This window comes from Gopherus flavomarginatus, chromosome 8 (genome assembly GCF_025201925.1).
Source record: "Gopherus flavomarginatus isolate rGopFla2 chromosome 8, rGopFla2.mat.asm, whole genome shotgun sequence".
In the NCBI taxonomy this organism is placed as follows: Eukaryota; Metazoa; Chordata; order Testudines; family Testudinidae; genus Gopherus; species Gopherus flavomarginatus.
This window is the reverse complement of record NC_066624.1, coordinates 63,896,363-63,909,064: the sequence shown is the minus strand read 5'-3', so window position 1 is coordinate 63,909,064 and position 12,702 is coordinate 63,896,363. Positions and strand designations below refer to the sequence as shown.

Here is a 12,702-nt window from a genome sequence, read left to right as displayed (position 1 = left end):
TTATGAAGACCTAGATATTTGAAATGTCACACCCCAGGAAGACATCTAAATATCTGAACAGGCACTTGAGTTTTCAGATGATGCGTAAATCAGTGGGCACACAGAGCAGCATGCAAGAGATGCGATCTGCGTGCGGCACAGTGCAGCGAGCGACAGGGCAGGAGAGAGAAGCGTGGAGGCAGCTGCGACGCAAACAAAATCCTCACGCACAAGTATGTGGGCAGCTTCCATGTGCTCTGACCCGCACAGCCCAGAAAAATGAGATTCCTGGGCTGGAAGGCTGGATGGGTCCAGCCTGAGTGCCTGCATAGAACAGACCGGAGAGCCTTCCCCAGGGACTCCTGTGGGTGTGAACTAGGGATGATCTCCTAGAAAATGCCAGTCTTGATTTTAACATAGGTATGAAGACAGCTAGACTGAGCAAAGAGAGGCTGGGGTGGGGGATCAGGACGCCAGGCTCCTCCTTGGTCCATCACAGAGCTGTCATGGGTAAGATGCCAGCCCCTGGGTAAGTTGCTAGGGCCCCGGGATCTAAATGTCTTTAATTCTGGTTTTGAGAAAGGGTCTCCGCTCCTTTGCAGTGCTGCCAGGCAGGGCTTTGCAGAAAGACCTGGGTGCAGGCTGGCGCTAATGCTGTACCAAAGCTGGGTCCCGTCCCCTCACCAGGGCCAGGCTAAAAAATTTTGGGGCCTTCTGCACTATGGTAATTGGGGGCCCCCTTTTCCCTGCCCCTGGGGGTGGGAGAAACAGGGGTGTTGGAGAGTGAGCCTACCCCACGTTCACTGTACCATGGCTCCCCGCTCTGGCCATTAGCTCTCACCCCAGCACGCAGGCAGCTGCCCCCACCCACTGCCTGGTCCTGGGTTGGGTTTTGTGTGTCCAGTGCCTAGTCCCGGCTCTGGTGCAGTGCCCAGCAGCAGAGCAGTAACTGTCCCCACAGCACCAATAATGGGGAGATGCTGACATGGCTTTGCGCACAACTGAGCTTAAACTGAAGATCCTTATCCATCTTGCACGGTTAGCGACCTAACAAGCGAGACTTGCTCAGTGAGCGTTGGCAAAGGGCTCTGAGCCCTTTCCAGGGCGACAGGGGCTGGAACACTGACACGACAGGTTCACTGTTCGCCACGTACGTGCACACAGCTAAGAGCGGGTCTCCGCACAGGCTCTCCAGCTGACACGCAGTCAGAGAGGCGAGATCTGGGGGAGACGGAGGGCCCAGCCCACTCCCCTGAACTGCAGCTGGAGCAAGCCCAGGTCATACCCACAGCTGCAGACAGAAGTCACCCAGATAATGAGGCTCAGACACAGTGATAACAGGTCAAGATCCCGCACAAAAAGAATCTTCCCTTACTACCATCAGGCCTGATCTTGCAACTCGAACCCAGGGAATCACACCAGTCACAATGGGACTTCTCAGCCAAGCTGTGAGAATATGATGGGAAGTGCTGGTGGAAGGTCTAGGAGAGCCATTTCCATAAGCAATCATCCGAAGCACTGCTGTATATGACTGCAGAGCTAGCTGATGGCAGCCAAGCATATTCTGAGCATCGCTTAAATGAACCCCCTTGCTTTTCAAACAGGCTGACTGAATCAGGGCTCATTCGGGAAGCTGAGCCTGAGCACAACGTGTGTCGCTCTGCAAAGCCCTGTGAAATGCTAGCGCCCCCAGAACGCAGTGTGATGGCGAGAAACCCAGGCCGATTCCCGGATACGCTCATGCAGGAAATGCTGGGGTGCTGCTATGACTGGTCATGGACACATGGCCCTTCCCCCTTCTGAAAGCCCTGTGATGCACCTGCATTCTCAGACTAGCTGACCCAAGTGACGTGCACACAGAGACTGCTGTGATCTGCCCCCAATTCCATGTCACACCACACTCATGCCCAGGGCAGCCAGGGGGCCACACACACACTCACACACAGCGGGTGAGCGTGGAGGCACACGTCACTGCTCTCCTGCTGCTCACGGCATGGATTTGCAGGGGGGTAGGGGGGGACACACAGCACCTTGCCCAGCAGGCTTTACCAGTGCCCCTCTGCTGCTCTGGCTTGGAAGACCCTTGAAGATGCAGTGTCCTCAAGTACATGTGCATCCCAGTGCTCAGAGAAGGACGAGTCGGAGAAAGGGCTGGGGGAAAGGCAATGTTGCCAGCTCCTGTGGTTTTGGCATGGTGGTGAGGGAAATCTTAGCCTGCTACAACCACAGCAGCCCCTGCCTGGGTGATGAAGGGCTTTGATCTCCAGAGCTGGCAATTTCTGTTTCAAAAAGCAAAAGTCACCTCTCTCAAGCAGAAGCCACATCCACAGCTTTGGCTAGGGTTCCTATGCACACATAGCAATGAGGCTGCCTCCTCTGACTGCAGCTCCCTCCAGCTAATGGTTTTATGACCTTATTCGGGGGCCACTCCACATCCACCAAGGCCAGGCCACTGGCCCCTTTTCGGAAGTCCCTAGTTAGTGCTGACATACCATGTTCAGCACAGAATCTGGAGCACACCTAACAGACCTGCCAGTTCTTAATCTAAACTTCCCTAGGATCCTTGAGATCCATCTAGTAGCCAGGCGGCCACCCCGGGCCTGTGAACATTCTCTCCTCGTGGCTTCTTTGCTTTTACCATCTGCATTTCTCATCTCGGCTGCTTCGCGCAAGGTTTCGATTTGGTAAAACCAACAATCCAGTCGCGCCATGTTTAAAAGGTTCAACAATCCAACCCACCGCTGAGCGTTTCTCAAAGCCTCCTTCCCTAAGCACTAGAAAGAAGAGCATTTGCCAGAGGAAGGGTCCACCGTGTGTGTCTCTGACTGGCTAAAACACCATAATCATCATTAAATATCGCCAGCGTGGTGAAAGAGGGAGGGAAAAGAAGACCCCCACATAGGGCTTACAGCAGATTTAGAGGCCATTTCTGCTGTCCTGGTAGCTCAGATGCCCCTGGTAAAAGCAAGTACTATTTGAGGCTGCTCTACACACAGTTTTGATTCTGATTTAGCTATTTTTGGTAGGGTAGAGAGTTTTTATTGGTCTAGTGAAAGCGCTAGGACCCCTAATACAGACGCAGTTGTACTGGCACAGAACTGACATGCAGAGCAGCCATTGGTGCTTGTTGCAGGAAGGCAGTGAGTAGATGCCAGTCCTGGTCTCCTCATCCAAGGGGCTGCATCCATCATTCATTCCAAGGCCCATTTCAAACCCAGAACCAATGGACACTGGCCCTTCTTCAGAGGGCCGAGTGGGGCTGTAGTGTGAAGCGTCAGGCTCCTCTCTGGGGAAATGCTGGCTCTTGGTCTTTTCCCGACTCCGCCAAGGCTCAGCACTGGACCCCAGGTCACACTCCTTTCCTCCCAGGAGCTGCATGTGGCTCTACCCCCATGGGCCCAAACACCCACAACTTGTCCCCCATGTGAACAGCCTGGCCCAGAGGGGTGTGTCCATTATAGAATCATAGATTATTAGGGCTGGAAGGGACCTCAAGAGATCATCTAGTCCAACCCCCTGCTCAAAGCAGGACCAAATCCCCAAATGGCCCCCTCAAGGATTGAACTCACAACCCTGGGTTTAGCAGGCCAATGCTCAAACCACTGAGCTATCCCTCGCCTGGGGCAGCTCCCAGCCCGGGGTTCTGCCCCCCAGAAAAGGCACAGGCACAAAGACAGCAGCAGCAACAAGCTGCCCAGGAGAGCTGCTGTAGCAGCTCCCATGTGCAGCGGAGGAACAGAGAAACCACCTGTGGCCACGGCCATGTGCAAATGCCCACTTGGAGCCCGGAGCATGCGACAGCTTTACAACCTGCCCAGGCATCAGCTGGCTCAGGAGATGGAGGTACCCACCCTGCTCTGTGGGGCCATGGCCGATTCCAGCCCAGACTGGTAGCATTAGGGGCCTACATGAACTGAGTGGGTGGGCTCGGTCCGCCTCTTACTGGTGGGAAGGGTGGGTGGGTGTGGCTCAGTGTCCCAGCCTGGAGCCAAGCAGGGAAAGGGCCGGTGCCAGCAGGTGGGGTTGAGGTGCTCAGGGCGCTGTGTGGAGGGGCTGGCACTGTGCCAGGGCAGTAGATGAAGGGGCAGTGGCATCTCCAAACAGACGGTCCAACAGAGTAAATTGTGAGGCAATGGCAGGGGCGGTGGCAGGGTGTTTTCGGGGAGTCACTCATCTCTGGCTCGTCTGTAAAGCCTGCAAGGCCTTCATGGAGCCCTAGGCCAGTGGTTCCTATGAGGAGAACACATGCTGCCTTAGCCAGCGGTTGGGACTCTTGCTGGGGATCTCTTGGCTTGAGGCAGACGGTGCCTCTTCCTGAGGCTTTGTCCTGCAGCCCGATACACAGGCAGAGGCGGCTTCAGCCCCTCTGGCCAGCCAGATCCCCGAACTGCTAGCTCTGTACTCATCCTGGGACCGGGCTAGCACCAGGGAAGGGGGTCAGGGAGAGTCTGGCAATGAACCACTCTCAGGGGCAAAGCCCAGGAGCATAAGCCCAAACCCACTCGGGCAGACTGTTGGGGAAGCCAGCACTACAGACCCTGCTCCGGAGGGGACCCCAGGGCTGCACAGGAGCCACCAGGGCTCCCCACTCATGAGCCTCCTGTGGAGGAGCTGGGCTGGAATTGCCTTGCTGCCCACACAGGCAGAGCAGTGACACCAGGGACCCGGTGCTCTCTTTGCGGCTCTCTGCTTAGTCATCAGAAGCACCTGGTTCCGCACTGCATCAGCCATCCCTCCTTTGCAGCAGCCGTACATGCGTGCCCCTTGCAGGGAAAGCACCCCCACCACTCTGCACCCCGGCACGGGGAAGGTCCTGCCACGAGTCCTTGACCTGCCCTTTAAAAGGCTCAGTTCATCACCCCTCTTCCCCGCTGAGCACACATGGGGAGACAGTAAATGCATCTGACGAAGTGGGTACTCACCCACCAAAGCTCATGCTCCAAAACGTCTGTTAGTCTATAAGGTGCCACAGGATTCTCTGCTGCTTTTACAGATCCAGACTAACACGGCTACCCTCCGATACTTGAGTAAATGCACCATGGACCACCTGGTGGGAGTGGGACAGAGGGGAATTCTCGGGGGCTAAAAGAAAACCACAGCCCCTGCTGCTTCCTCCTGGTGGCTGGGTTTAAATCCTAGGGCTTGGGTTTGTAATGACATCACGTCATGTGCAGTGAGAGCACGCTGCCAGGCCTCTGAGTGCAGGGAACTGGAACAGCTCTGGCACCAAGGCCTGCGGAGACACAGGAGAGGTGCCCAGGCCGTACTGTGCTGCGGGGGAGCCCTGCACGGGCGCCGATGTGCTGGCTTGTGCAGAGGGGACCAGGAACGCACTCTGAAAAGGACTCAACGTTTCCCTGCAGGCATCTGGATTCCACAGCCTCATTTCCAGTGGCCGTGTCACTGCCGCCGGCTGCCAGGAGGACACTGACCTGGCACGCTCACTGCAATGGCAGAGCAGCACCGGACAGAATCACAGCCAAGAGAGGAATGCGGTGGCCAAGCAGGGTGAGCGGTGCCAGCATGGGCAGAGTGGGCACTTACAGAGTGCTGCTGTGGGAAGGCGCCAATGGGGGAGGCTCCGTACAGACCCGAGAGGTATGCCGAGGGGCTCTACGGCAGGAAAGAAAACACAGTCAGTGCAGGTTCCCAGACAGCACGATCCATACACATCGGGCCTGTGCTACGTCTGGGGGCTGGCTGCTGGGAATCTACCCCCAGCACCTCGCAGTGTGCCTGTACACCGGCTTCCCTGCGTCCCCTGCCATTTCGCATGCCACACTTCCTAACACGAGGGGGGCCCGAGATGAACCGAGAACCAGGCCTGAGGAACAACCAAAAACCCTGCTGGGACCCAGCAAAATGTTGGCTCCCTCCCCCAGGCAAATCAAAACTCTGGGGCTGATGTAAATGAGCCCATCTCCACTGAAACTGATGGAGATGGCCATGCAAACCTGGAGCATATCCTGACACCCCCCCCAGGGGACCCCCATTCACAGCATGGCTGTGTCTGGTTTCTGCAGTTCTTTAGCCCTCAGTGGCTCACCCAATGGTAGGCTGGGGAGGGTGCTCTCCAGTGATGCTAGAATGTCTGTACATTGCTCTACAGGGAGCCCTCTTGTGTTCCTGCTAGCACAATATTTCCAGGAAAATACACTAGTCAGTCACACCTGGCGTCTGACAGCGTACCCCGGGGGAGAGCCAGGCACCACAGGAGGGGTCCCAAGGCTGGAGCCTTGTTGTGAAGTGGAGAACAAGACAAGAGACAAAGAGACAGAACAGCCAGGGTTGTGCAGGAGCTGGCACCCAGAGTCCGCAGGGTGCTGCCCCATGAACACACCATGACAGTGCTCCCTGTATGAGGGATGGACGTGGGGGTAACTGATAAGGGCCTGACCCTGCTCCCACTGAGCTCAGTGGCATGGGACAGCTCACGCTCAGACCTTGCAGCTGACCCGGAGTGCACAGCTGAGCCATGCGGTGGAGTTATGGCCTGGCTGCTGACGGGATCAGGACTGTAATAAAACGTATCACCAACTGGTCCAAAGGAGGCAGCAAAAGGCAGGAGGAACCTTATACTTTGGTGAATGACCCTGAGGAGGGAGCAGGCTGCACTAGCCACCTGGTCCTGAAGAGAGGAGGAAGTTGGGCATGAGGACAGAGTGAAAACAGCGTGATCTCAGTCACCTGTAGCACTCCCTCCCAGCAGGAAGAGATTCACACTGGCAGGTCTAACTCTAGCCACAGTTAAACTTGGGGGACATGAGGAAAGGCAGCGGAACCAGAGAAGGGACCAGGGTTAAGGTGTGTGAGAAACTGAGGCCTGGGCTACACTACAGCTGCTTACATCGACCTATGTCAGTGTAAACACTACAGCCTTGCTCCCACCGATGTTAAGTGCGCTGCTACACCCACAGTATAACTCCACCTCCACGAGAGGCGCAGGGCTTGTGTGGTGTTGTTAGGGCAATGCAGCGTCTCTGTAGATGCTGCCATACTTACATCAGCTGTTGTTTATCAATGTCAGGGGTCCACACAGAAGCTGTGAAATTGACAAGAAAGGCTGGTAGGTTTCTCGTTGCAAACCCTATGCTGGGCTCACATCTGGTGCTGTCGCCCCAGGGCGTGTGGGGACTCCAGCTGTGAACCCGGCTACCGCCCGGGCTCTCAGCTCCCCGCAGAGCTAACTGGCTGGAACCAGCTGAAACCCTGACAGCCAGCCAAGCTCTGGATGCTGAGCTCCCCACTGCAAGCCCTGCTGACCCCTGGGGCTCCTAGTGCCCCACTCCCTGCTGGGAGAAGAGCAGAAATCTGGGCTCCAGGCACGGAGCTCCGCACTTGGATCCTGGGCAAGCTGCTGGACTCCTGAGAGCTGGGGGAGGGGGAGTAAGCTCGGGCTCTCAGCCCCCCACACTACCCCCTTCAGTCAGTGGAAGTCTGCCTGGTGAGAACACACACCACCAACAGCAGGGTAGCGTGGATATGAAAAACAGCAGTAATCACTGTGAGGGCTGTAAATTGAACACAGGTCGACTTAATTTTGTAGTGTAGACAAGTTCTGAGTGTGAATCTCCAGCTGCTGCAGCAGAGCCGGGGCATAGCAGGTTGGCTGGGATTACAGAGCTTTGCGTATGACAGCAGCAAGGTAACCATGCTGTGCTCAGCACTGGCTCCCATCCTATCCGTTCCTGTCACACTCACAGCTCCCTTGGGCCTCAGGCCCAGCCCTCAGCTCCATATGGGCCCCCCTGTGCAGGCTGGGCGCTGGGTGTGCACTCTGGGGGAGACAGTCTGGTCCCTTGGTTGGTACGTTCCATCCCTGCCCCTATCCTGTCTGGTCTGTGTAGACTGCAGCCTTTTCCATCCAGAGGGGCTGTCCATCCAGTGTCAGGTACAATGGGTCTGGGACCACGAGGCACTACTGCAAGCCACAGAACATGCTCTACAGAGGGGAAACTGAGGCACAGAAGTGAAGCGACTTGCCTACGGTCACCCAGCAGGTGAGTGGCAGAGCCAGGACTCCCTATTTCCAAGCCAATGGCCTACCCACCAGGCCACGCGGCCAGCCACCACGCTGTCCTACATGCTCACACCCATAAACACACACACAGAACAAAAATGGCAGAGGGGCCTGCTGTCCACCAAGGATCTGTCTCCAAACACCCCACAGACAAACAGCATCCAAACAAAGCCCATAGCCATTCTCAGTGCGTTCACCCTCCCAGTGGAAGCTGTTAGAGCTCGAATAGTTTGGAGGTACAAGAAACAGATAACTTGATGTGTGCACGTATTGATGAATACAAGACACGTGTGTGCCCCACCAAACAGAGCTTTTGTGGGAGACTCACACAGCTCTGCTGAGACATCCTTGACTGCTCTCATTATGTATTTCATTAAGTCCATTTTTGCAATACCCTCAACAGAAACATTGCACAGCTCTGTGGGGCTTTTCCTGATCTGCAGCCGCCTCAGATGGTATCATATGATGTTACTGTGTGCGACTGACACAGGTGTCTGCGTTGCCTGCATATCACTCGCTAGTGGAAGAAATCTCTGCCTGAACACCGGGAGTGCCTGGCCCTCCAGGAGCAAAGACTGCAAACAAAAATCGCTTCTCCATGCCCTGGCTTATTAGAAGGGATTTAAAACCACCAAGTGAAACATCTAAACTTTGATTCCAGGAGCATTAATTCCCTTCAACTTTTCAGTCACCCAAGCATCTCCGAGCAGGCATATTTGATATCAAAGTGCACATGGATATATTATTTGGCCTTAATCTGCAATAGGATTTCCACAGAGGATTCTCTCCCTTTTGGTTGACTGAACTTCATACAATAGATGTTTGCAAATCACCTTACAAAGGCTTTGATAAAAAAATGAACAGAGCCCAGTTTGTTGGGCGGCAGGGTGAATGTTCCATGTTTTAGCCTTTTTTCTAAAACAGCATGCATCAGATCTTCAGGGGGGCTGATCACAAGCAGCTGTCACCCTCACCCATCGCAGGAGATCTGCAGGATACAGCCAGGTGTTTGCAGCCCTTTCACATCTGCTATGACTGTACAGAGCGACACAAGTGACAGGCTCAGAATGCACAATGACTAACGACGCTAGTTGCTTGCAGGGCAATTTGTCTGGGTGGATGGAGGCAGAACTGTACCCCTCAGACAGAAATGCACATGCACAGCACTAATACACAAGTCTGCATCCCCCCATCCTCCCGCACACACCACCCATGCACATACATGCACCCTCTGCTTCCCAGGAGAGCTCTCCTGAGTGGCACATTCTTTCAATAGTATGCCCTGTTTCTAATTTCACTCCATTCCCCACCTGTTGTGCATATACCGCTAGAGGTTGTGTAACCTATAGATGTTAGAATGGGAATAGGGCTTTTTACCCTTCCTCCCCCTTTGCCCAAGAAACATTACAGAAAGGCAGGAGGTAGCTTAGTGTGAGAGCTCTCCACTCATGGTGAGACTGACAAGGAGAGGGCAGGGAGCCAATGCTTGGCCTGGAGCACTTTTTATATCTGGCATAATAAATCATTTAATTTTTCTCTAAAAATAAACGGCCAAGTAGCCTTGCTGGGGCTTTGGGGGTCACAGGAGTTTGCTGGGAATGTACACTCCTCCCTTATATCGTGTGCACGTTCCCAAAGTAATGCACCAGTCCTAAGAAAAGTGAACATCAACATGCAGTGTTCATGAGGAAAACACAGACAAATACACCACGCAGAAAAGCATGGACACAGATACCAAGGCTTTGGAGCTGTGCTCCGGCTCCGCTCCAGCTCCAGGCAAAAACCTGCAGCTCCACTGCTCTGCGCTCCAGCTCCGGGCTCCGCTCTAAAGCCCTGACAGATACACACACAAGCTGGTTTTGCAGTCAACATTTTGTGTCCTTTCTGCACCATCACCCAAGTATTTCAACTCTGAACGGTGTAAAACTCACCATCCCTCTCCAATCACTTGGCCGCTATGGGTTTCCCCAAAAAAATAATACAAGTAAATAGACTTGTTCTCAGCCCCCAATACAGTTACAGCAGCTGAACTGAAATGGTGACACGGAGAGTTAGATATGCCGTAGATCAGGGGTTCATCTGCAGGAGTTAAAAGCCATCTCTGTGATTTCCTGCAGTGCTATCCAAAATCAAGAAGTTATGAAATAAACACTCCATACCAGCAAATCAAGGTGATCGTACAGTTTCCATTGTCAATCCTCTCAACATGCTCTATCTATGCATCTCTGTCTGTGTACTGTGCAGGCAGATTAGGAAGAACACAGCTCAGAATACACAGTCACTTATCACACATGGCTCTGGTCTCTCTATCACCTTTCACAAACGGATGCCAAGGTAGCTGTCCCAACTCTGGACACACGGGCACAGAGAGTGAAGTGTTCACTCCAAGGTGTGTCTGGCACCTGCCGGGGAAGATTTTGAAAACTGGTCTGATTGGGTTGGTTTTGCCTCACGTCTCCAGAGAGTGCAGCGGCTGTGCGTGTCGTCATAATCCCACCCCTGCAAAGGCATTGCTGCACTGTTAATGGGGCAATGCCAGCATGGCTGGTTAAAAAATTATCCCACTCATTTTGAAACGAACAAGTAATAAACACAGTTCCCATGAACTGACATCAAAGTTGTCTGACACCTGACAAACGTACAGCCCTCCTCCAAGATGAAACCATTCTTCAGAGGGATGTTGTATTACTCAGCATTACTCACACTAGCTATGTCTGCTTTATGGTATTTAATCCACTTCCAAGCCAAGGGCTGCTCTTCACCCCTACAGGAGCCTTTCCCAGTTCTCTCTCGCTGCCACCTCAAAGAGCCTGGCCCTGCTTCCTGAGAATCACCTTGCATGGGCTCTGTTGGGGTACTCAGATCCCAGCTTAGCCAAAGATAGGATGGGCATGGCCAGGCAGGCTGTTTCCGAGGTAACTCACCCCAAGTAATTCAGGCTTTAACAGAGAACAGCGCACTTACAGTTGCACCTGAAATGGGTTGGGAGGCAGTGCAGAATGAAAAGCGCAGAAGTCACGTGTCTGTCAACTCACCCCACTTGAGAGCTGGCCACAGCACATGAAGCTTCTGAGTGACCCTCAGCTGTAGAACATGTTATACCAGGAGAGCATGGAAGAGCCAAAGTCACAGCTGAAGCCTGCCCCTAACAGGCCACCCCAGGTAAAGGACTCCCTGGGGTAGCACTGCCCTGTGGGAGTTCCGGAGCGGTGATGGACACACACAGACAAAGGCTGTGAAGACCCCTCACAAGGAGGAGGAAAGCTTCACAATCTTCTTCATAGAACCACCGAAATGCGTGGCTGGAAGGGACCTCGAGAGGTCATTAAGTCCAGCCCCCTGCGCTGAGACGGGATCAAGTAAACCTAGATTATCCCTGACAGATGTTTGTCCAACTGGTTCTTAAACACCTCCACTATCACAACCTCCCTTGGAAGCCTGTTCTGGAGCTCAACTACCCTTATAGGTAGAAAGTTTTTCCTTCATATTTAACCTAAATCTCCCTTGCTGTAGATTGAACTTCTTGTTCTACCTTCAGTGGACCTGGAGAACAACTGATCACTTTATAACAGCCCTTAACATATTTGAAGACTATCAGGTCCCAGCTCAGAATTCTTTTCTCAAGACTAACAGGCCCAGTTTTTTTAACCTTTCCTCATTGGCCAGGTTTTCTAAAACTTTAATCATTTTTGTTGCTCTCCTCTGGACTCCCTACAATTTGTCCATGTCTTTCCTGAAGAGTAGCACCCAGAACTGGACACAGTACTGCAGCTGGGGCCTCACTAGTGCCGAGTAGAGCAACACTATCACGTCCCATGTTTTACATAGGAGATGCCTGTCAATACACCCCAGATTGATAGTAGCTTTTTTTGCAGCTGCATCACGCTCTTGACTAGAACCCCAGATCCTTTTCAGCAGCCCTGACAACTAGCCAATTAGTCCCCATTTGGTACTTGTGCATTTGATTTTTCCCTCTTATGTGTCGTGCTTGGCACTTGTCTTTATTGAATTCCGTCTGTTTGAATTCAAACCAATTCTCCAATTCGGCAAGGTCGTTTTGAATGCTAATCTTGTCCTCCAAAGTGCTGGCAGCCTCTCCCACCTTGGTGTCACCCCCAAATTTTATAAGCACTCTCTCCACTTCATTATCCAAGTTATTAATGAAAATATTGACTAGCACCAGACCCAGGACTGAGCTGTACGTGTCTCACTAAATACGACCTCCCAGACTGACAGCACACCATTAATAACGACTCTTTGAGTAGATCTTTCAACCAGTTGTGCACCCAACTTTATAGGAATTCCATCTAGATCCCATTTCCCTAGTTGGCTTATAGAAACGTCACGTGGGACTGTGTCAAAGCCTTACTAAAATCAAGCTCTTTCATGGCTACTGCTCTTGCCCATGCACTCAGCCAATAACCCTGCTCTGCTCCTGCCCAGCTGCACCATCTCTGTCTGGGATGAGCTTTCGCCTAGAAACCTCGCTCACTCAGGCACTAGGAAAGCAAGCAGACTCCAGAACCTGGCTTCACACTGAGCTGAGAATCACCAGCTGGCCACGTCCCCCAGTCTACAGTGGGATAGGTAGAGATGAGCGAATCCAGAGGGTGCCAGATTTGGTTCATCACTATCTCCTTTAACTGTCCAATAGCCTGAATCCTGGCCTTGTTACTGTTTTTAATTCCCACTGACTTCTGCCT

General features: G+C 53.2%; 1 protein-coding gene across 3 annotated transcripts in view; it reads right to left on the bottom strand.

Moving 5' to 3' along the window:
• IGF2BP2 (insulin like growth factor 2 mRNA binding protein 2) overlaps positions 1-12,702 on the bottom strand; it is a 106,267-nt gene that overhangs the window by 14,861 nt on the left and 78,704 nt on the right. For 2 of the 3 annotated variants that reach the window (XM_050965503.1, XM_050965505.1), the window contains exon 11: positions 5,524-5,592. The exons of the other annotated variant lie outside the window; for it this stretch is intronic. In XM_050965503.1, the coding sequence (XP_050821460.1) occupies positions 5,524-5,592 (69 nt within the window). The remainder of the gene's footprint in view (positions 1-5,523; positions 5,593-12,702) is intronic. 3 annotated transcript variants of the gene reach the window in all.